The following is a 25,255-nucleotide window of genomic DNA, read 5'->3' as shown; positions in this document are numbered from 1 at the left end:
TCAGTACGACCAAGCATATGATTTTCGCGACGCGGATCCTGTGTTCTGCCTTTCAACCAGGACAACGGAATGGATCCCAGTCGGCGACCCCCCCAAAAAACAACTCCGTAAAAGAGGGAAACGAGGCGGTCTTCTGGTCAGACTCCGGAGACGGGCACATCGTGCACCACTCCCTAGCATTCTTCTCGCCAATGTCCAGTCTCTTGACAACAAGGTTGATGAAATCCGAGCAAGGGTAGCATTCCAGAGGGACATCAGAGACTGTAACGTTCTTTGCTTCACGGAAACTTGGCTCACTGGAGAGACGCTATCGGAGGCGGTGCAGCCAGCGGGTTTCTCCACGCATCGCACCGACAGAAACAAACATCTTTCTGGTAAGAAGAGGGGCGGGGGCGTATGCCTTATGGCTAACGAGACGTGGTGTGATCAAAGAAACATACAGGAACTCAAATCCTTCTGTTCACCTGATTTAGAATTCCTCACAATCAAATGTCGACCGCATTATCTACCAAGAGAATTCTCTTCGATTATAATCACAGCCGTATATATTCCCCCCCAAGCAGACACATCGATGGCTCTGAACGATCTTTATTTGACTCTTTGCAAACTGGAATCCACACATCCTGAGGCTGCATTCATTGTAGCTGGGGATTTTAACAAGGCTAATCTGAAAACAAGACTCCCTAAATTGTATCAGCATATCGATTGCGCAACCAGGGCTGGAAAAACCTTGGATCATTGTTACTCTAACTTCCGCGCCGCATATAAGGCCCTGCCCCGCCCTCCTTTCGGAAAAGCTGACCACGACTCCATTTTGTTGATCCCTGCCTACAGACAGAAACTAAAACAAGTAGCTCCCACGCTGAGGTCTGTCCAACGCTGGTCCGACCAAGCTGATTCCACACTCCAAGACGGCTTCCATCACATGGACTGGGATATGTTTCGTATTGCGTCAGATAACAACATTGATGAATACGCTGATTCGGTGTGCGAGTTCATGAGAACGTGCGTTGACGATGTCGTTCCCATTGCAACGATTAAAACATTCGCGTGAAACTGAAAGCGCAAACCACTGCTTTTAATCAGGGCAAGGTGACTGGTAACATGACCGAATACAAACAGTGCAGCTATTCCCTCCACAAGGCTATCAAACAAGCTAAGCGTCAGTATAGAGACAAAGTAGAATCTCAATTCAACGGCTCAGACACAAGAGGTATGTGGCAGGGTCTACAGTCAATCACGGACTACAAGAAGAAAACCAGCCCAGTCACGGATCAGGATGTCTTGCTCCCAGGCAGACTAAATGACTTTTTTGCCCGCTTTGAGGACAATACAGTGCCACTGACACAGCCTGCAACGAAAACATGCAGACTCTCCTTCACTGCAGCCGAGGTGAGTAAAACATTTAAACGTGTTAACCCTCGCAAGGCTGCAGGCCCAGACGGCATCCCCAGCTGCGCCCTCAGAGCATGCGCAGACCAGCTGGCCGGTGTGTTTACGGACATATTCAATCAATCCCTATACCAGTCTGCTGTTCCCACATGCTTCAAGAGGGCCACCATTGTTCCTGTTCCCAAGAAAGCTAAGGTAACTGAGCTAAACGACTACCGCCCCGTAGCACTCACTTCCGTCATCATGAAGTGCTTTGAGAGACTAGTCAAGGACCATATCACCTCCACCCTACCTGACACCCTAGACCCACTTCAATTTGCTTACCGCCCAAATAGGTCCACAGACGATGCAATCTCAACCACACTGCACACTGCCCTAACCCATCTGGACAAGAGGAATACCTATGTGAGAATGCTGTTCATCGACTACAGCTCGGCATTCAACACCATAGTACCCTCCAAGCTCGTCATCAAGCTCGAGACCCTGGGTCTCGACCCCGCCCTGTGCAACTGGGTACTGGACTTCCTGACGGGCCGCCCCCAGGTGGTGAGGGTAGGCAACAACATCTCCACCCCACTGATCCTCAACACTGGGGCCCCACAAGGGTGCGTTCTGAGCCCTCTCCTGTACTCCCTGTTCACCCACGACTGCGTGGCCACACACGCCTCCAACTCAATCATCAAGTTTGCGGACGACACAACAGTGGTAGGCTTGATTACCAACAACGACGAGACGGCCTACAGGGAGGAGGTGAGGGCCCTCGGAGTGTGGTGTCAGGAAAATAACCTCACACTCAACGTCAACAAAACTAAGGAGATGATTGTGGACTTCAGGAAACAGCAGAGGGAACACCCCCCTATCCACATCGATGGAACAGTAGTGGAGAGGGTAGTAAGTTTTAAGTTCCTCGGCATCCACATCACAGACAAACTGAATTGGTCCACTCACACAGACAGCATCGTGAAGAAGGCGCAGCAGCGCCTCTTCAACCTCAGGAGGCTGAAGAAATTCGGCTTGTCACCAAAAGCACTCACAAACTTCTACAGATGCACAATCGAGAGCATCCTGGCGGGCTGTATCACCGCCTGGTACGGCAACTGCTCCGCCCACAACCGTAAGGCTCTACAGAGGGTAGTGAGGTCTGCACAACGCATCACCGGGGGCAAACTACCTGCCCTCCAGGACACGTACACCACCCGATGTCACAGGAAGGCCATAAAGATCATCAAGGACAACAACCACCCGAGCCACTGCCTGTTCACCCCGCTATCATCCAGAAGGCGAGGTCAGTACAGATGCATCAAAGCTGGGACCGAGAGACTGAAAAACAGCTTCTATCTCAAGGCCATCAGACTGTTAAACAGCCACCACTAACATTGAGTGGCTGCTGCCAACACACTGACACTGACTCAACTCCAGCCACTTTAATAATGGGAATTGATGGGAAATGTAAAATATATCACTAGCCACTTTAAACAATGCTACCTAATATAATGTTACATACCCTACATTATTCATCTCATATGCATACGTATATACTGTACTCTATATCATCGACTGCATCCTTATGTAATACATGTATCACTAGCCACTAACTATGCCACTTTGTTTACATACTCATCTCATATGTATATACTGTACTCGATACCATCTACTGTATCTTGCCTATGCTGCTCTGTACCATCACTCATTCATATATCTTTATGTACATATTCTTTATCCCCTTACACTGTGTATAAAAGACAGTAGTTTTGGAATTGTTAGTTAGATTACTTGTTGGTTATTACTGCATTGTCGGAACTAGAAGCACAAGCATTTCGCTACACTCGCATTAACATCTGCTAACCATGTGTTAGTAACAAATAAAAGTTGATTTGATTTGATTTATATTAGGAATATTTTCCTAATATGTGGTATACTCAGTGTATGCGCTTCTTATTCATCTGAAATTCCTGTTATTTTTCAAAGATTTCTCACAAAAACAAGCTTATCAATGTAAAATGTCAAATGAGCACTGAGCTTACCCCAAGCTTTTTTTTTTCAAAGCCTTTTATGTTTAATTCAGCTTGTGTCATGCTAATTTACCTTTTTGAAACCATCGGAAACAGCTATGAAGACGACCACCACAACATGTAAAATCCTCAAAAGTTGAGGCGAGCAAGATGCACCCACCGCTCTGTCAACAGAACTTGGTGCTTATTATCGGATGTATTGGGTTACGAAATCCAACTTTTTTGATATACTGTTAATGAAATGTTAGAGAAAAAACCCTGAACAATTAGAACATGAATAATCATATTTGTCTTGGTAAAATATATGTTATAAATGTAATCACTCAAGCACGTCTTCACCACTGTGGGTAGACTACTAACTGATAGTAAGGATGATATTGTATTATTGCATTGCTAGACTAGTGCTTTTCACTAGGTGCTTTGCATTGTGCAAGACTCTACACAACCACCTCCGAGATGACAGCTATTTTGGCCCAGGTCTGTCACCACACATCATTCTCTATTTACAGAAGTTTGCTGGGCCGGCCATGCATTCCCCTGCAGAAGGAGGAGAGGGAGAGAGGGTGAAGAGTCCCTCCCTGTCTCTCTCTCTCTCTCTGGTCCCCATGGACCTGCATCTGGAACTGCTGTCTGTCCAACACAGAGTCTCCCTCAAGCTGCTCAACACCTGCCCAGGTATGTCAGCAAGGCCTCCAGACAGATAGTCCTCCACCATCCCAGAATGCTTTTCTGTGATTTTTTTTCCCACCAGATTATTCAGGATTTCCTGCTTTTCCAAGACATCCTCTATTTCATCCTCATTGAAACATACACAAAACCAAACCTGTGTCCCCCTCTTCTTAAGAGTTATTGTCGTGCTCATCATCTCAAATCTGCCATCCTCACTTCCCCTCGACCCATCCACTCTGTATGCTGTGCTGTGTTGTGTCCCTTCCCTTAGCTGAGCTGCAGCAGCATGCTGGTGACAGTAGGAGATCTATGAGGCCCCCTGGTGGTGTGGACATACCTGAGACCATGGCTAACAGAGCCAGAGGAGGTGAGACTGAGAGCCCTTAACCATGGCCCTGCACTCCATACTTTACATGGCTGCATCAGGTTCTCAGCTTTGACACAAGCAATTGTGTATTTCAAGCTGATATTGTGCTTAAGTTTGATTACTTCATGAATCAGTATTTAGGTAATGCATTAGTTATAAACAGAAGCTATTGCCAATTATTGTGATAATGATTGTGTGGTCCCTAAAACCTCTGTTTACAGAGTCGGTGCTTCTGGAGCGGATCAGAAAGAATACGATCTCCATAGCTCTGTTCCTGGTCCAGAAGGCTCTGCTGTCCCACAGGAAGGATCAGAACAGCAGCGCCACCAAGAGACTGCTAGAGGTAAAGACACTGAAAATGTCAATTGAATATCATGTTGATTTTGATTTGATTTATTAGGATCCCCATTAGCCGATGCCAATGGCAACAGCTAGTCTTACTGTCGATATGACACATTATGATTGGAGACACATTATATCACAAATGCCATTCTATAAAAATGCTTCGCTTGTCCGTCACGTTGATATGTACATTACAAGAGAATGACTAATGCCTTTAGTTGGTATACACAATAAATAGCTAGTTCTGCTTGCCATACTTGAGGTTTGCCCACCATTGAGGTTTTCACCCATTCCTTGTATCCTCCCTGTGTTGGTCACAGGAGGCTGTTGTCTTGATAGAGAAGGCAGAGGTGGAGGAGAGGAAGCTGTTCAGCTCCTCTGGTCCGTCAGAGAGGAAGGAGAGAGGAGGAGAGGAGGAGCGAAACACTAGACCTCCTCCTTCCCCTATCCTCCTGTCCCGTACCTACCACTCCATGACCTTCACCCCTGCACCCTATGCCCTGGAGGAACAGGTGATAGGATGTCTACACTAAGCAGACACTCCTGTCTGGATCAGTCAGTGTGTAGCTTACAGTATGAGGATGGTGATCATTATGATTGGGATCATATCCAGAGCAACTGTCACTCTAAGTACAGTCTGAAGTAGGGGCAGTAATGTTCTCATGCTACTCTCATACTGTATCTGGGAGGAATTACATACTGTATGTCTTTGTGGGTGCTATTTTACTCATACTGTATCTGGGAAGAATGACATACTGTATGTCTTTGTGGGTGCTATTTAGGGATTCATATGATAGTGTTTTACTGTAAGGATAGTATTATATATTATAAGGATAGTATCATATTATATAGACAGTAGCATGTTGTCTCTCCACTGTGTGGTGCAGGTGTGCTGGTACCATATCTATGGACGTGAGGCTGAGGGAATCAACCTGAAAGTCAGACTAGGAGACAGCAACCTGGTGGGCACTGGAGACGAGGTAAGTTACTCTACATAATGTCTACTTGCACCTACCACAGCAAGTTCTCACCTTGTCTGCTGCCCTCTTCAGGTACACATGTTATATGGCCATGGGTATGTATTACAGTTCTGTTGCTTTTCAATGCAGCCCCACCAATGTTTCCTCAATTTGTTTTCAGCACTGGCCAAATTTCAGGTCTGCTGAGTGCAAACTTGAACGTTGTAAAAATTCTTGCCGCATGTTTACTGTGAACACTGAGGCTGTACCCGCTTTAAAGGGTGTTTTTAAAAGTGGCCAAGTAGCCTACTGTGGCTATTTGATCATAATGTTGGCCTACCAGAGTGGCCTACCATCAGAAACAATGCTACAGTAGCAGCACATGTGTAGTGTTCAATGTAGGCCTACATTACATGAGACTTTTGAAAAAAACAAAAACATGCAGGACTTGACATTAACCTGTTTATCCACTTGTCCTTCAGACAAAGAGGTGACTGAAAATGTTTTGTTGTTTGATGAAAGAAACCACCTTACAAAATGTAATGAATTATTATTCCTATTATTACAGAAAGTCAGACAAATTATGCTGCAATCTGCCTATTGGCTACATAGCCGTCTCAAAATACAACACTTCCCCTTTAAGACATAAAAAAAACTCTTCACCTGACTTGCTTTTCAAAGATGTCTTATAGGAAGCAACCACTCCCCCATTGTTGGCTAGAAATGAGCTATAACTGGGCTAATAACTCACTAACTAGCAAAGAATATGAACAAATGTGCACAGGTGGCTACATGCAGCTCTCACTTTGATCTCAAAACAATCACTTCTACTCACGACTGCTCATGCTGTAAACACAGTCCAGTTCAAAGTGAATGGCAGATCCATATATGGCAATGACTATTTGCATATTATGGCCCACCGGTCTGTGTAGATTAAGGCCTGAGTCGTGCCTGTCAATGCAATAGAATCCTACTCCAAATAGAATCCTACTCCAATGTGCTCTGCCTACATGAAAATCTCTCGCACGGTGAGTTTAGAATACTAAATCTTGCATAGTTCATTTTACTTCGATATATTACTTTGAAAGTGGCTAATATTGCGTTGGTTCGAGCACAATTCCCACAGTAACGGGAAACGTTGATAGTGTTAACTAAAGGGAAAACTTTAGAAAGTTGAGTGATGTTCATTCTGGTGCTTCTCTGCGTAGGCTGATATTTCTTCTGTGCAGCAGTCCAAGGGGAGCTGCGCGCCCATGTGCAGCTTAGAGGGAAAATTGGCCACCACTAATTATTCCCAAGACATCTGTACTCATGGTTGGCCTAGCTAGATTCATAGAAATAGATTGAATAGATTTTTATTCAATTTCAATGGCTAGATTTTTCATAAACTCTCTGTCCCTGTGTTTCTGCCCAGGTTCCTGCATCAGGGGAGCGACTGCTACGAGTTGACTGCTTGGAGCCGAACCAGAAGTATGTGTTTGCTGTAGCAGCCTACAACGCCGGGGGTAAACTGGTGGGCAATGCCATTGGAGAGACAACCAGGCCTCTGCTAGCCTCCTTGCCTCTGCCACTGCTCACCACCTGGGCACACCTGGCACAGGTACTGAGAAAGGAATCCTAACACTCACACCTCAAAGACTTATCATGTAACATGATATTCAAATCCTGTAGCTGTGTTTGTCAATCAAAGACTAGTTAGAAAGTTTGGGTTATAGATACACACGCATCTCACGTTAGGATTCGGCCATATATAAGGTCACCGATTTATTTAGTGTGTGTGGGTTCCTCTATGTATAATCTGGTGACTGTAGGACCCTCTCTCCCTGTCTGTGTTGTGTCCCATGCAGGCAGCGTACCAGACAGGGCAACACGCTCTAGCCAAGAGAGCCTGCAGTGAACTGTGGAGCCACTTCAACCAGCCTAAAGGTCTTCAAGAGCCAGGGGCCACTTTAGAGGGGCTAGCTCAGACCAAGTGAGGACAACACACTCTGACTGAGGATATGTGTTTGTTTGAGATACTTATTCCCTCACATTCCTTTCTGTCATGGCTCTTGTTAATCTATCCCCTCTTTCACCCGATTTACCTCTCGTTTTCTCACCCCCCCCCTCTCTCCCTCCTCCTCTGCAGGCTACGTTTGGAGACTCTGCAGCGCTCCTCTCCTCTCCTCCTCCACCTCTTCCTCTCCTCCATCCTGATGCAGACTGAGATCCACATCCAGGAGGGTGCGCTGTTCTGTGACACCCTCAGTGACGGGGGACCACTCATTTGGGGACAGGTAAGTACACTAAGGCACTGTTTCCTAAATGGATGGCTCCGTTATGGTCATGGCTGTAAACTGGGCTCTGGGTAAGGACATTTGTTTATTTTACTTGGTGCGTCATAAGAAAAAGGGAAAGTTCCTGCGTAGGAGTCACATGTGGAATTTGGATTTTTCAGAATGTAATATATGTGACTCTGAGAGAGAACCAAGCATGACAGTGAGAGATGTTAGAGAGGGTGATATGATGGCAGCTGTGTTTACTTTTAACCCCTTCAGGAGGCCAGGTTGGCAGAGTGTGAGCGGATGCTGGTGGCCATAGACCTGGCTCTCTGGCTGAATGACAGCAGCGCTGCCCTGCAGGCTGTGGTGGGGTGTTATGGCCTGCTGGCCCCGCTCATGTTTCACCAAATCCCAGCAGAGACTGTTGTACAGGTAAGGTACAATAAACCTACTGAGCTCCTGATTGACTCTTGGCTCTGAATGACTGTTTCCTGGACCCAGATTAAGCCTATTGGTGTATGTCTAAGCACCTTCGATGTAGATTCTCCATTTAGCATGCTTTTTAATTGTTTTTGGAAAAATGTTGCTTATTGTTTGTAAATGATTGCTTTACTATTATGATTATCACATTGCTGTGCTGATCTTGTAAATGTGGGTGTAAACAGTATGTATGTCTCTTCCAGGTGCTGATGAAGTGCCTGGCGGTGCTGACAGAGATCTCAGGAGTTGTCAAACAAAAACGCTCAGCCACCACCTCAGAGTCTCTCCTGCACATGATAGCCTGTATAACATATTATGTTGCCAAGGTAATCATGTGTTTGTGTGTGTCGGAGTATCATATTTTCCAGAGAATCTACAAATTTTCCTTCCCGAGAAAAGCCAAGAAATTACCGGGCATACCGGTATTCCCGTTCAAACCGAAGGTGCTATTTAAAAGCATATATTACCAGTGAATAAAACTGAAACTGAAATGATTATACCACTCTAAATGGAGAAATTAACACATTAATCTAAAGTTCTTGTTGTATTTGTTGCAATTTAATAAACTCAAAGTTCTCTCAAAGTCACCATATTATTTTGTTGGTGTAGCCTATTAATGTAGGCCTATGAAGCACTGTTGGCAAACTGGTAAAATATTATGCGGTCTAGTGAAAATTACATTTGTTTTAATCTACCTTCCACTTAAAGATGTCACTTGTTGGCCCTTTTCTCTCCGCTTGTACCTGGCTCCCGGGGGAATTTGGGAAGGTTGTGGCTGTTTTAGGGCTGACCCCATTTAGTTGACTGGTAGATTGTTTGGTTGATAGGCTGTTGGTCGACCAAGATTTGTTTAGTCCAGCAGTCTAAAATAAATACAGTACCAGTCAAAGGTTTGGACACACCTACTCATTCAAGGGTTTTTCTACATGTTTTATTTTTTCTACATTACAGAATAATAGTGAAGACATCAAAGCTATGAAATAACACATATGGAATAATGTAGCAACCAAAAAAGTGTTAAACAAATATGAACATATTTTTAGATTTTTTTAGATTCTTCAAAGTAGCCACCCTTTGCCATGATGACAGCTTTGCACACTCTTGGCATTCTCTCAACCAGCTTCATGAGGAAGGCTTTTAGAACAGTCTTGAAGGAGTTTCCACATATGCTGAGTACTTGTTGGCTGCTTTTCCTTCACTCTGCGGTCTGACTCATTCCAAACCATTTCAGTTTGGTTGAGGTCGGGGGATTGTGGAAGAGAGATCATCTGATGCAGCACTCCATCACTCCTGGAGCCTGGAGGTGTGTTGGGTCATTGTCCTGTTCAAAAAGAAATGATAGTCCAACTAAGCACAAACCAGACGGGATGGCGTATCACTGCAGAATGTTGTGGTAGCCATGCTGGTTAAGTGTGCCTTGAATTCTAAATGAATCACAGGCAGTGTCACCAGCAAAGCACCCCCACACAATAACACTTCCTCCTCCATGCTTTACCGTGGGAAATACACATACACATGAGATAATCTGTTCGGTTGGAACCAAAAATGTCTAATTTGGACTCCTAACAAAAGGACAAATTTTCACCGGTCTAATGTTCATTGCTCCTGTTTCTTGGCCCAAGCAAGTCTCTTCTTATTGGTGTCCTTTAGTAGTGTTTTTTTGGCAGAAATTCAACCATGAAGGCCTGATTCACACAGACTCCTCTGAACAGTTGATGTTGAGATGTGTCTGTGAAGCATTTATTTGGGCTGCAATTTCTGAGGCTGGCAACTCTTAATGAATGTATCCTCTGCAGGGAATTCTGGATATTCCATGCCTATGGCCCTCATGAGAACCAGTTTCATCATAGCGCTTGATAGTTTTTGTGACTGCACTTGAAGAAACTTTCAATGTTCCTGAATTTTCCCAGATTGACTGACCTTCATGTCTTAAAGCAATGATGGACTGTCGTTTCTCTTTGCATTTTTGAGCTGTTCTTGCCATAATATGGACTTGGTCTTTTACCAAATAGGGCTCTCTTCTTTATACACCCCCCACCCCCACACCTTGTCACAACACAACTGATTGGCTTAAATGTGTTAAGAAGGAATGAATTACCCAGATGTAACGGTTCTCTTCTTCCTCCTCCTCTGAAGAGGTGTAGCAAGGATCGGACCATGGTGTTCATGTTCTTTAATAAAGAAAAAAACTCAAACATGAACATAATACAAAACAATAAACGTGAAAAACCGAAACAGTCCTCTCTGGTGCAACAAACACAAAGACAGGAGCAATCACCCACAAAACACTCAAAAAAAATATGGCTGCCTAAATATGGTTCCCAATCAGAGACAACGATAAACACCTGCCTCTGATTGAGAACCACTTCAGGCAACCATAGACCTTTCTAGATAACCCCGCTATACCACAATCCCAATACCTACAAACCCCAAGACAAAAGACACCACATAATATAACCCATGTCACACCCTGGCCTGACCAAAATAATAAAGAAAACACAAAATACTAAGACCAGGGCGTGACACCACAAAAAGTTAATCCACAAATTAACTTTTAAGAAGGCAAGCCTGTTAATTGAAATACATATGGTAACCCGGATCTCGGTAACTCGGATCCCGCTATTAAACCCTAGTGTGTGTATGTGTGTGAAAAAGAAGAAGAGCTGAAGAAGATTTTGCGCAGCCACCCAAAGTGTTTGTAAGGATACGGCTGTGTGTTCCGTTTTGGGCCTTTGAGCTATATACCAACCAAAGAGGGAGAGCTGGAAAAGGTTTTAACTCATTGTGTGTGTGCGAGTTCCATACATCTAGATCTATTAAGACCAGTCTTCTACTAACCCATAGGCCCTTCGCACCCTGGAGAAGCACCGTTTGGCAGCAACAGTGATTGAACAGGGAAAGAAAGTCCTCCGTGATATCCTGGAGACCGTGCAGGGACCCAGTAAGCCCCTTCCAGTGGAGCCAGACGGGGTATGTACTGCACTGTAACCTATACTGCCTTTTAATCAATTACTCATCAAAGCACACCTCCATTTACAGCCCAAACAGGGCATTAAATTAACACCCGCCAAATGCCGGTAGATTTTGGTATTGGTGGGTAAGAATGTCTATTCCACCCGCCACGTTGGCGGGTGGTCAATTTGCAGGGCTTTACATTGTGAGCATTCCATTCGCATTTGCTAATAAAAATAGAGTCAGAAGTCAAGTATGAGCACTTGCGAGTTGCAATTTATAAAATTAAGTAGCTGTTTTCAATGTTTTTCTGCAGTTTTGTTTCATAGAAATAAGTATCCTATATCCCACCTCACACAGCATCAATGACTGGCTGGTGAGCTGCATAAAAGTTGGTATAATTTACTCGAAAGCCTACAAAGTGAGACTTTGTCCTCGTGTTTCTTGGCTATTTACATTGTTTTGTTCACGAGCTTGGTTGTTTTTCAATGTTAGTTGGAGTTGGCTTCAACTGCTTGCAAAGAGACATGGTCTACTCCTAGTCAGTTGTCAGATTCAAAATCTCACACAGACGTTACTAGGCTTGAGTGACCCCATTACTATGGTAACGTCCCACACTTAAGCCCCTGTTACACACATCAATAGTGTGTTTTGTCTGTTAATTACCATGTTGTCTAAATGAAGCAGAGGATTCAAAGAATCACTACAGAAAAAAAACTATACTTGGAAACTCATCAAATAGCCTCACGTTGTTCAGTACCAGTCAAAAGTTTGGACACCTACTCATTCAAGGGTTTTTCTTTATTTTTACTACATCAACTATGAAATAACACATATGGAATCATGTAGTAACCAAAAAAGTCTTTAACAAATCAAAATATATTTCATATTTGAGATTCTTCAAAGTACCCACCTTTTGCCTTGATGACAGCTTTGCACATTCTTGGTATTCTCTCAACCAGCTTCACCTGGAATGCTTTTCTAACAGTCTTGAAGGAGTTTCCACATATGCTGAGCACTTGTTGGCTGCTTTTCCTTCACTCTGCGGTCCAACTCATCCCAAAACACCTCAATTGGGTAGAGGTTGGGTGATTGTTGTCACGGTTTTCTAATGGTGAAGGAGAGTCGGACCAAACTGCAGCGCGTATATTGTGATCCATGTTTATTTACACAATGTAACACGAATCCAAAACACAAACTCTACAAAACAATAAACGTAGTGAAAACCGAAACAGCCATAACTGGTGCAAACTAACACAGACTAAGGACATCAAGACACTCAGGACAATCACCCACAATACAACCAAAGAATATGGCTGCCTAAATATGGCTCCCAATCAGAGACAACGATAAACACCCCTAAGGTGCGGACTCCCGAACGCACCTCAAATCAATAGGGAGGGTCCGGGTGGGTGTCTGTCCATGGTGGCGGCTCCGGCGGGGGACGTGGACCCCACTTCACAATTGTCTTAATCCCCTCTCCTCGCGTCCCTGGATAGACCACCCTCGCCGCCGACCATGGCCTAGTAGTCATCACCCAGAACCCCACTGGACTGAGGAGCAGATCGGGACTGAGGGGAAGCTCGGGAGTGAGAGAAAGCTCGGGAGTGAGAGAAAGCTCGGGAGTGAGAGAAAGCTCGGGAGTGAGAGGAAGCTCAGGCAGGTTGATGGATCTACCAGATCCTGGCTTGCTGGTGGTTCCAGCAGATCCTGGCTGACTGGCGGATCCTGGCTGACTGGTGGATCCTGGCTGACTGGCGGATCCTGGCTGACTGGCGGATCCTGGCTGACTGGCGGATCCTGGCCGACTGGCGGATCCTGGCCGACTGGCGGATCCTGGCCGACTGGCGGATCCTGGCCGACTGGCAGATCCTGGCCGACAGGCACTTCTGGCGGATCCTGGCTGACTAGCAGATCTGGCAGATCCTGGCCGACTGGCGGATCCTGGCCGACTGGCGGATCCTGGCCGACTGGCGGATCCTGGCCGACTGGCGGATCCTGGCCGACTGGCGGATCCTGGCCGACTGGCGGATCCTGGCCGACGGGCACTTCTGGCGGATCCTGGCTGACTAGCAGATCTGGCAGATCCTGGCTGACTGGCGGATCCTGGCCGACTGGCGGATCCTGGCCGACTGGCGGATCCTGGCCGACTGGCAGATCCTGGCCGACGGGCAGATCCTGGCCGACGGGCACTTCTGGCGGATCCTGGCTGACGGGCTCTGGCGCCTCTGGGCTGAGGGGCTCTGGCGCCGGACAGGCGGGAGACTCCGGCAGCGGCGCCGGACAGGCGGGAGACTCCGGCAGCGCAGGAGAGGAGAAAGGCTCCGACAGCGCAGGAGAGGCGAGGCGCACTGTAGGCCTGATGCGTGGTGCTGGCACTGGTGGTACTGGGCCGAGGACACGCACAGGAAGCCTGGTGCGGGGAGCTGCTACCGGAGGGCTGGGGTGTGGAGGTGGTACTGTATAGACCGGACCGTGCAGGCGCACTGGAGCTCTTGAGCACCGAGCCTGCCCAACCTTGCCTGGTTGAATACTCTCGGTCGCCCTGCCAGTGCGGCGAGGTGGAATAGCCCGTACTGGGCTATATAGGCGAACCGGAGACACAGAGCGCAAGGCTGGTGCCATGTAAGCCGGCCCAAGGAGACGCACTGGGGACCAGATGCGTAGAGCCGGCTTCATGGCATTTGGCTCGACGCTCAATCTAGCCCGGCCGATACGCGAAGCTGGAATATACCGCACCGGGCTATGCACCCGCACTGGGGACACCGTGCGCACCACTGCATAACACGGTGCCTGCCCGGTCTCTCTAGCCCCCCGGTAAACACAGGGAGTTTGCGCAGGTCTCCTACCTGGCGTTGCCATACTCCCTGTAAGCCCCCCCCCAATACATTTTTGGGGCTGATTCCCGGGCTTCCGTCCGCGCCGTCGTGCTTGCTTCGCCAACCTCATTCTCCTGTAACCTTCCGCGCACTGCTCCATCGAATCCCAGGCGGGCTCCGGCACTCTCCCTGGGTCGACCGCCCACCTGTCTATCTCCTCCCAAGAAGTATAGTCCATACTGTACTCCTCTTTGGGCTGCTCCTGTTTCCTCTTCTCCTGCAGCACCTTTGGGTGGCTACACTCCCCTGGTTTAGCCCAGGGTCCTCTCCCGTCAAGGATTTCCTCCCATGTCCAGAAATCCTTAATAAGCAGCTCCTCTTTGGGCTGCTCCTGCCTGTTGACACGCTGTTTGGTCCGTTTACGGTGGGTGATTCTGTCACGGTTTTCTAATGGTGAAGGAGAGTCGGACCAAACTGCAGCGCGTATATTGTGATCCATGTTTATTTACACAACGTAACACGAATCCAAAACACAAACTCTACAAAACAATAAACGTAGTGAAAACCGAAACAGCCTTAACTGGTGCAAACTAACACAGACTAAGGACATCAAGACACTCAGGACAATCACCCACAATACAACCAAAGAATATGGCTGCCTAAATATGGCTCCCAATCAGAGACAACGATAAACACCTGCCTCTGATTGAGAACCACTTCAGACAGCCATAGACTCTCCTAGAACACCCCACTAAGCTACAATCCCACTAAGCCACACACCACATACAAAAACCCATGTCACACCCTGGCCTGACCAAATACATAAAGAAAAACACAAAATACTTCGACCAGGGCGTGACAATTGTGGAGGCCAGGTCATCTGATGCAGCACTCTATCACTCTCCTTCTTGGTCAAATAGCCCTTACACAGCCTGGAGGTGTGTTGGGTCATTGTCCTGTTGAAAAAAAAATGATAGTCTAACTAAGCGCAAACCAGATGGGATGGCGTATCGCTGCAGAATGTTGTAGTAGCCATGCTGGTTAAGTGTGCCTTAAAATTCTAAATAAATTGTTGACAGTGTTACCAGCAAAGCACCCTTATACCATCACAGCTCCTCCATGCTTCACGGTGGGAACCACACATGCCGAGATCATCCTTTCACATACTCTGCGTCTCACAAAGACGGTTGGAAGCAAAAATCTCTCATTTGGACTCATCAGACCAAAGGACAGATTTCCACCGGTCTAATGTCCATTGCTCGTGTTTCTTGGCCCAAGCGAGTTCTGAATGGCTCAAACGCATTCAGAAGGAAAGAAATTCCACAAAGGAACTTTTAACAAGGCACACCTGTTCATCGAAATGCATTCCAGGTGAATATATAATGAAGCTGGTTGAGATATTGCCAAGCGTTTGCAAAGCTGTCATCAAGGCGAAGGTTGGCTACTTTAAAGGATCTCAAATATAAAATTTGTTTGGATTTATTTAGCACTTCTTTGGTTACTACATGATTCCATATGTGTTATTTCATAGTTGATGTCTTCACTATTATTTTGCAATGCAGAATTTAGTAAAAAATAAAGAAAAAGCCTGGAATGAGTATGTGGGTCCAAACCTTTGACTGGTACTGTATGTCACATTGAGGATTTTGCTCTTTGCTTTGTGTGTGTGTCAGGGTTTCCGGACATTTAACCAGCAGCATTTTAATTTACTGATCATTGAAGAAATTGTGACTCACCACCTGGATTTATGTAGCAACATTTGAAATTGGGTTTTTAACATTGGTAAAAAGTAGAGACTCAGAGCTACATCATGGTATATCATACACTGCATTCTTGAGGAACAATCGGAAAGTAATTCTGCTTTGGAAGCTGATACACTTGAAAAATCACTTTTGAGAAAAGGGCAATTTAGTGTGTACGGCCGGCACAGGTATTGAACCAGCACCTGTAGAAACGCAGTAATGCAGTGTCTTAGAACTTTGCGCCGCTCGGGCGCTGTACAATGTGACCGGTCGGGAGTAGGCTACAGTACTACAGTAATAGCAAAATAATCCTAACATTTCCACATCCTAATTGTGGTCTACTTTTCTCTTAGAATAAAAACCTTAGTTTTTATTCTAAGTTTTATTAGTAAGTAATACTGACGAGTAGTAACAAATTAAATAAGTGTATCTTACCGGGTGTGCATGTGCAGGACAGAGGAATAGCAATTCTAACACTATTGTTCTAAATTCAATCACCTTCTTCATCCTCATCATTCAGTTAATTGCAATTCAATTTTGAAGTCATACACAATTATCATTGGTTTATGTCACCCATTCATTGTCAGTTAGAGACACAGTAGCACCTTGGGACCCAAAAGCATAATCAGTGCTCTAACTCCCCCTTGCGCTGGTTTGGAGCAAAGAAGTAATGACGCAGAGTACCGTACTAAACCACAAATTACCTCTAAATCCCGCAGCATAATTCAAACTTTTAGTTGAGCAACCACTGTATGTTTTTTTGCGTTATTTGTAAGTTACTTTGTACATAATGTTTCTGCCACCATGTCTTATGATCGAAAAGAGCTTCTACATATCAGGACAGCGATTACCCACCCCGTACTGGAGGAATTATTTTTCTTCATCGAGTCGGACGGGAAGGATTTACTTCAGACGCCCGACAAGGCCCTCTTCCCCTTCATTCACAGGAGAAAGAGACAGAGGTATCGAGGACAAAGGTCCGGGTGCCTTGTAAGGAAGGATCTGTCGCCGAGAGGGTAATCTACCTTTACCATCGGTCCTATTAGCCAACGTAAAATCAATCGATAATAAAATAGACAAACTATGATCACGTATTTCCTACCAATGGGACATTAAAAACTGTAATATCTTATATTTCATTGAGTCGTAGCTGAACGAAGACATGAATAACGTACAGCTGTCGGGTTTTAAGCTTATTCGGCAGGATAGAACAGCAGCCTCTGGTAAGACAAGGGGTGGCGGTCTATGTATATTTGTAAACAACAGCTGGTGCATGAAATCTAAGAAAGTCTCAAGGTTTTTCTCGCCTGAGGTAGAGTATCTCATGATAAGCTGTAGACCACACTATTTACCAAGATGGTTTTCATCTGTATTTTTCGTAGGTGTTTATATACCACCACAAACCGATGCTCGCACTAAGACCACACTCAATGAGCTGTATACGGCCATAAGCAAGCAGGAAAACGTTCATCCAGAGGTGGCGCTCCTAGTGACCTTAATGCAGGGAAACTCAAATCAGTTTTATCTAATTTCTACCAGTATGTTAAATGTGCAACCAGAGGGGGAAAAAAACTCTAGACCACCTTTATTCCACACACAGAGACACGTACAAAGCTCTCCCTTGCCCTCCATTTGTCAAATTTGACCATAATGCTATCCTCCTGATTCTTGCTTACAAGCAAAAACTCAAACAGGAAGCAACAGTGACTCGGTCAATAAGAAAGTGGTCAGATGAAGCAGAGTCCTACAGGACTGTTTTGCTAGCACAGACTGGAATATGTTCCGGGATTCTTCCGATGGCATTGAGGAGTACACCACATTAGTCACTGGCTTCATCAATAAGTGCATCGATGACATCGTCCCCACAGTGACTGTACGTACATACAACCAGAAGCCATGGATTACAGGCAACATCCGCACTGAGCTAATGGGTAGAGCCACTTTCGAGGAGCGGGACTCTAACCCGGAAGCTTATAAGAAATCCTGCTATGCCTTCCGACGAACCATAAAACAGGCAAAGTGTCAATACAGGACTAAGATTGAATCGTACTACACTGTCTCCGATGCTCGTCGGATGTGGCAGGGCTTGCAAACTATTACAGACTGCAAAGGGAAGCACAGCCGTGAGCTTCCCAGTGACATGAGCCTACCAGACAAGCTAAATTATTCTATGCTCGCTTCGAGGCAATTAACACTTAAAGCAAGCATGAGAGCATCAGCTGTTCCAGACGATTGTGTGATCACGCTCTCCGTAGCCGATGTGGGTAAGATCTTTAAACAGGTCAACATTCACAAGGCCGCAGGGCCAGATGGATTACTAGGACGTGTACTCCTAGCAAGTGTCTTCACTGACATTTTCAACCTGTCCCTAATGGAGTCTGTAATACCAACATGTTTCAAGCAGACCACCATAGACCCTGTTCCCAAGAACACTAAGGTAACCTGCCTAAATGACTACAGACTACAGAAAGGCTGGTCATGGCTCACACCAACACCGTTATCCCAGAAACCCTAGACCCAATTTGCATACCGCCCCAACAGATCCACAGATGATGCGGTCTCTTGCACTCAACACTGCCCTTTCCCATTGACTACAGCTCAGCGTTCAACATCACAGTGCCCTCAAAGCTCATCACTAAGCTTGGGACTAAACACCTCCCTCTGCAAATGGATCCTGGACTTCCTGACGGGCTGACCCAGGTGGTAAGGGTAGGTAACAACACATCCGCCACGCTGATCCTCAACACGGGGGCCCCTCAGGGGTACTTGCTCATTCCCCTCCTGTACTCCCTGTTCACTCATGACTGCATGGCCAGGCACTACTCCAACACCATTATCAAGTTTGCTGAAGACAAAACAGTGGTAGGCCTGATCACCAACAACGAAGAGACAGCCTATAGGGAGGAGGTCAGAGACCTGGCCGTGTGGTGCCAGGACAACAACCTCTCCCTCAATGTAAACAAGAAAAAGGAGATGATTGTGGACTACAGGAAAAGGAGGACCTAGCATGCCCCCATTCTCATCGACGGGACTGCAGTGGAGCAGGTTGAGAGCTTCAAGTTCCTTGGTGTCCACATCACCAACAAACGAACAGACTACAATAAATGGCTTCCTAAAGAAAATCAAATCCAAACCTGGCCAAAAGAGCACTCTTCCTTGGCTAAATGGAGAAATCTGGAAATTGATGAAAGAACGAGATTATGCTCTAAAAATAGCCCTAAAATCTAAATTAGAGCATGACAGACGTAGGTTTACCATGTTGAGAAATAAGGTGATGAAAGAAATCAGACAGGCCAAGGCAAATTTTTTTATTAACATAATTGGTGAAGCAAAGGGAAATTCTAAATTGATATGGGAGAATCTAAAAAAGTTAACAGGGAAAGACCATAGTAACACTGCAAAAAGACTAGAAATCATGGTGAATAACAATCTAACACAGGATGCAGTCGAAATAGCAATAGCCTTCAATTCCTACTTTATTGACTCTGTCAGGGTACTGACACAGAACCCCTCCACTGGTTTTTTGGGCTCAGTGCTAGTGAATAACACTCAACCTGTCTTCATCATAAGGGAGGTTTCTAAGTCAAAGGTGAACAAGGTGATTAGCTCACTAAAGAACTCTAAAGCCAAAGATGTGTTTGGGATGGACTCTACCTTTCTTAAAAACTACAAAGAGTCACTCATTGGCCCCATTACTAAGGTCACCAACACATCTATTGGTCTCGGTGTGTTTCCAAGGGTATAGAAGTCGGCCATAATAACGGCCATCTTTAAATCAGGTGATCCTGCTGACGTGAGTAACTACAGACCCATTAGTATACTACCTGTGGTGTCAAAGGTTGTTGAAAAGTGTGTAGCAGAACAACTGATTGCCCACCTCAACAACAGCCCCTTCACATTACACTCCATGCAGTTTGGCTTCAGAGCGAAACACTCCACAGAAACGGCCAACTGCTTTCTTCTGGAAAATGTGAAGTCCAAGATGGACAAAGGGGGTGCTGTTGGGGCTGTGTTTCTGGACCTAAGGAAGGCTTTTGATACTGTTAACCATGAGATTCTCATCACAAAATTGTCCAAGTTCAACTTTTCCCCTGATGCCTTGAGATGGATGAAATCATACCTTGAAGGCAGAACTCAGTGTGTCAGAGTGAGCAATGAGCTGTCGCCCACTCGTAGCTATGATGTGGGCGTGCCCCAAGGGTCAATACTGGGGCCCCTCCTGTTCAGCCTGTACATTAATGATCTGCCTTCTGTCTGTACTGGGTCTGAAGTTCAAATGTATGCAGATGATACAGTGATATATGTGCATGCAAAGAGCAAACAACAAGCTGCACAAGAACTCACTACTGTAATGGTCCAGGTTACAAAGTGGCTCAGTGACTCGTGTTTGCATCTCAATGTGAAAAAAACTGTTTGCCTGTTCTTCACAAAGAGGGCAACAGATGCTACTGAGCCAGATGTCTATGTGTCAGGGGAGAAGCTCCAGGTGGTATCCGATTTTAAGTACCTTGGCATCATACTTGATTCCAACCTCTCTTTTAAAAAGCATGTGAAAAAGGTAATTCAAATAACTAAATTCAACCTAGCTATTTTCCGATTTATACGAAATTGTTTGACTACAGAGGTAGCAAAACTGCACTTCAAATCTATGATATTCCCCCAATTAACATACTGCTTGACTAGTTGGGCCCAAGCTTGCTGTACAACATTAAAACCTATTCAGTCTGTCTACAAACAGGCTCTCAAAGTGCTTGATAGGAAGCCCAATAGCCATCATCATTGTCACATCCTTAGAAAGCATGAGCTCTTGAGTTGGGAAAATCTTGTGCAATACACCGACGCATGTCTTGTATTCAAGATCCTTAATGGCCTGGCTCCCCCTCCACTCAATATTGTTGTTAAACAGAAAACCCAGACATATGGCAGCAGATCCACAAGGTCTGCCATGAGAGGTGACTGTATAGTTCCCCTAAGGAAAAGCACCTTTAGTAAATCTGCATTATCTGTGAGAGCTTCCCATGTCTGGAATACACTGCCATCAGACACACATAACTGCACCACAATATCACACTTTCACAAAATGCTTGAAGACATGGCTAAAGGTCAATCAGATTTGTGAACATGGTCCCTAGCTGTGTGTTGCCGCTTTCCATGTTGTCTGTTGTCTGTAGCTTGTGAGGTGTGGAAACACTTTGTTGCTTTTATGAATTTTGTCTTGCTGCTTTTTGTTCTATGTTGCTCTGTCTGTATGCTACGTCTTGCTTGTTCTATGTTGCTATTGTCTATATTGTAATTGTTTTTAATAACCTGCCCAGGGACTGCGGTTGAAAATTAGCCGGCTGGCTAAAACCGGCACTTTTACTGAAACGTTGATTAATGTGCACTGTCCCTGTAAAAATAAAAAATAAACTAAACTGAACTAAACATGGTCCAAACACACTACGGCCGTCGTGAAGAGGGCACGAGCATCCTGACTGGTTGCATCACTGCCTGGTATGGCAACTGCTCTGCCTCCGACCGCAAAGCACTTCAGAGGGTAGTGTGTACGGCCCAGTACATCACTGGGGCCAAGCTTCCTGCCATCCAGGACTTCTTTACCAGGCGGTGTCAGAAGAAGGCCCTAAAAATGGTCAAAGACTCCAGTCACCCTAGTCATGGACTGTTCTCTCTGCTACCGCACTGGAGCGCACTGGAGACTATTTGCATCTCGCGTTACATCTACTGGAATGGATAGGCTAAAATGCATTACTTAATGGGAGCTACCCCAGACACATTTTTTTGAGACTCCAAAATAGCTAATCAAACCTGTGCTATGTGTGACTATTTGCATCTCGCGTTACATCTACTGGTATGGATAGGATGAAGAAGGCAAATCCAGGGAGGAGGAGCAGAATGAACAGATGAAGGCTCTGGAGGGCAGTGCCATGGAACAAGAGGACTGGAACCTTCTGCAGATGACAGCTTTTTTTTGCCTGGAGCAGGGGTAAAAGATACGGCTAAGGCCTTTGCTGTACTGTCCTGTGTGTGTCCTGTTTGTAACATTGTAGACATTAAAACCAATTACTATCAACTGTTGTTGATTGAATATTCTATTATACAGGGGGCAAAAAAACCATTTAGTCAGCCACCAAGAATTCCTCCCACTTAAAAAGATGAGAGAGGCCTGTAATTTTCATCATAGGTAACTTCAACTATGACAGACAAAATGAGAAAAAAAATCCATTGTAGGCATTTTTATGATTTATTTGCAAATTATGGTGGAAAATAAGTATTTGGTCAATAACAAAAGTTTCTCAATACTTTGTTATATACATTTGTTGGCAATGACAGAAACAAATTACTTCAGAAGGTCAACTGTTGCTGATTTTGGCCCATTTTCTATTATAGAGCAGTGATGTTTTGGGGCTGTTGCCCGGCAACACGGACTTTCACCTCCACCAAAGATTTTCTATGGGGTGAGATCTGGAGACTGGCTCCACTCCCAGGACCTTAAAATGATGAAGCCAGGTTTGGCGGTGTGTTTGGGATCATTGTCATGCTGAAAGACCCAGCCACGTTTCATCTTCAATGCCCTTGCTGATGGAAGGAGGTTTTCACTCAAAATCTCACGATACATGGCCCCATTCATTCTTTCCTTTACACGGATCAGTCGTCCTGGTCCTTTTGCATAAAAACAGCCCCAAAGCATGATGTTTCCACCCCCATGCTTCACAGTAGGTATGGTGTTCTTTGGATGCAACTCAGCATACTTTGTCCTCCAAACACGACGAGTTGAGTTTTTACCAAAAAGTTATATTTTGGTTTCATCTGACCATATGACATTCTCCCAATCTTCTTCTGGATCATCCAAATGCTCTCTAGCAAACTTCAGACGGGCCTGGACATGTACTGGCTTAAGCAGGGAGACACGTCTGGCACTGCAGGATTTGAGTCCCTGGCGGCGTAGTGTGTTACTGATGGTAGGCTTTGTTACTTTGGTCCCAGCTCTCTGCAGGTCATTCACTAGGTCCCCCCGTGTGATTCTGGGATTTTTGCTCACCGTTCTTGTGAACATTTTGACCCCACGGGGTGAGATCTTGTGTGGAGCCCCAGATCGAGGGAGATTATCAGTGGTCTTGTATGTCTTCCATTTCCTAATAATTGTTCCCACAGTTGATTTCTTCAAACCAAGCTGCTTACCTATTGCAGATTCAGTCTTCCCAGCCTGGTGGAGGTCTACAATTTTGTTTCTGGTGTCCTTTGACAGCTCTTTGATCTTGGCCATATTGGAGTTTGGAGTGGGATTGTTTGAGGTTGTGGACAGGTGTCTTTTATACTGATAACAAGTTCAAACAGGTGCCATTAATACAGGTAACGAGTGGAGGACAGAGGAGCCTCTTAAAGAAGAAGTTACAGGTCTGTGAGAGCCAGAAATCTTGCTTATTTGTAGGTGACCAAATACTTATTTTCCACCATAATTTGCAAATAAATAAATTAAATATCCTACAATGGATTTTTTTTCTCATTTTGTCTGTCATAGTTGAAGTGTACCTATGATGAAAATTACAGGCCTCTCTCATCTTTTTAAGTGGGAGAACTTGCACAATTGGTGGCTGACTAAATACTTTTTTGCCCCACTGTATATGTATCATTGAATATGGATTGATTCTATTATATTCTCTTCTCTTCTACATTATTCTTAGCGGTGGCCCATGCTCATGAACTGACTGGACAGGAGGACCCCATTCTGCTGTACCCCATCGTCACCAACAGCCCTCTGAAGGCTGCTTTCAAAGATTGTACGTATTTATTAACCCTATCTCTGTCTTCCCTCTGTGTTTACTGTACCTGTCTTCCCTAGGTGTTTAGTGCCTTCAGAAAGTATTCACAGCCCTTGACGTTTTCTTCATTTTATATGCTTGTCATCAGCAAGGACAAGGGAGTGTTTTAGGATAAAAAGAAATGGAATAGAGCTAAGCACAAGCAAATCCTAGAGGAAAAGCTGGTTCAGTCTGCTTTCCAACAGACACTGGGAGACAAATTCACCTTTCAGCAGGACAATAACCTAAAACACAAGGGCAAATATATACTGGAATTGCTTACCAAGACCTACTTGAATGTTCCTGAGTGGCCTAGTTACAGTTTTGAGTCAAATCGGCTTGAAAATCTATGGCAAGACTTAAAAATGATCTGTCTAGCAATGGTCAACAAGCAATTTGACAAAGATGACATTTTTTTCAGTAATAGTGCAAATATTGTACAATCCAAGGTGTGCAAAGCTCTTAGAGACTTACCCAGAAATACAGCTGTAATCGCTGTCAAAGGTGATCCTAACATGTATTGACTCAGGGATATGAATACTTATGTAAATTTGATATTTCTATATTTTATTTTCAATAAATGTGTAAAGATTTCTAAAAACATGTTTTCACCTTTTGAGAAAAAATATATGTAGGCTGTAACACAACAAAATATTGAATAAGTCAAGGGGTATGAATACTTTCTGAAGGCACTTTGTGTATGTGTCTGTCTGTACTGTATGATCAATGAGTATTTGGCCTGTGTTTCAGTGATGAAGTTCAAGCGCAAGGCGTGCTTCATGGAGTTTGCTGTGCTGCTGCTCCAGAGGACCATGCAGGCAGACCATCTAGAGCTGGTCCTGCAGTGGGGACACGACATATTTGGCTGGCTTAGCAGGTACTGTATAGAACCGCCCTCTAAGTACTATTATCACATTTTAGTTAGTGGACCTGCGTGGACCTCTGTGGACCAGTTTAGTGGACTTGCGTGGTTCTGACAGACATTTTTGCTTATAAATCGATCTGTGGACACGGTAGGATTCACACAGACACAGGAGTATGTCTCTTCTGCCTGTGTGTAGCAGGATGTGAAATCTGACACCACTTGAAGCTGGGCTGTCCCTCCTATCATTTCATTTGCTCTACCGACCGTCCATCAACTCCTGACTGAACTCTAACTAACAACTAACCCAGCAGGAGAGAGTGGTTTCGTCATTGTAACACATTCAGAGATAAATTAATAGCCAGTAATCTAAAATAATTAATATATTTTAAACAAAAAAACACTTTCTGTTTGCCATAGACAGACAGTATTAACATGAGATGAAAGGCGACTTCCTAGTTTAGATATATTTTCCCTAACACTGACAAGCTGACCAAACCGCTCGCACCCCTGCGTGCTCCATAATGCCCGTGTTGATTTTGTACCCCCACACCAGACACGATCAGGACACGCAGGTTGAAATATCATAACAAACTGAA

General features: G+C 45.0%; 1 protein-coding gene across 1 annotated transcript in view; it reads left to right on the top strand.

Annotated features, from left to right (window-relative positions):
* LOC118366065 (cilia- and flagella-associated protein 54) overlaps nucleotides 1-25,255 on the top strand; it is a 64,120-nt gene that overhangs the window by 33,313 nt on the left and 5,552 nt on the right. Inside the window, exons 16-28 of the mRNA XM_052491605.1 lie at nucleotides 3,914-4,079; nucleotides 4,345-4,440; nucleotides 4,662-4,783; nucleotides 5,103-5,294; nucleotides 5,670-5,762; nucleotides 7,156-7,341; nucleotides 7,589-7,713; nucleotides 7,870-8,017; nucleotides 8,279-8,434; nucleotides 8,686-8,808; nucleotides 11,327-11,456; nucleotides 23,678-23,773; nucleotides 24,545-24,671. Coding sequence (XP_052347565.1) covers nucleotides 3,914-4,079; nucleotides 4,345-4,440; nucleotides 4,662-4,783; nucleotides 5,103-5,294; nucleotides 5,670-5,762; nucleotides 7,156-7,341; nucleotides 7,589-7,713; nucleotides 7,870-8,017; nucleotides 8,279-8,434; nucleotides 8,686-8,808; nucleotides 11,327-11,456; nucleotides 23,678-23,773; nucleotides 24,545-24,671 — 1,760 coding nt within the window. The remainder of the gene's footprint in view (nucleotides 1-3,913; nucleotides 4,080-4,344; nucleotides 4,441-4,661; nucleotides 4,784-5,102; nucleotides 5,295-5,669; nucleotides 5,763-7,155; nucleotides 7,342-7,588; nucleotides 7,714-7,869; nucleotides 8,018-8,278; nucleotides 8,435-8,685; nucleotides 8,809-11,326; nucleotides 11,457-23,677; nucleotides 23,774-24,544; nucleotides 24,672-25,255) is intronic.

The sequence above is a fragment of the Oncorhynchus keta genome, chromosome 33 (assembly GCF_023373465.1).
Source record: "Oncorhynchus keta strain PuntledgeMale-10-30-2019 chromosome 33, Oket_V2, whole genome shotgun sequence".
NCBI classification, from domain to species: Eukaryota; Metazoa; Chordata; class Actinopteri; order Salmoniformes; family Salmonidae; genus Oncorhynchus; species Oncorhynchus keta.
The sequence above is the reverse complement of the archived record's forward strand: the minus strand, read 5'-3'. Positions and strand labels throughout refer to the sequence as shown.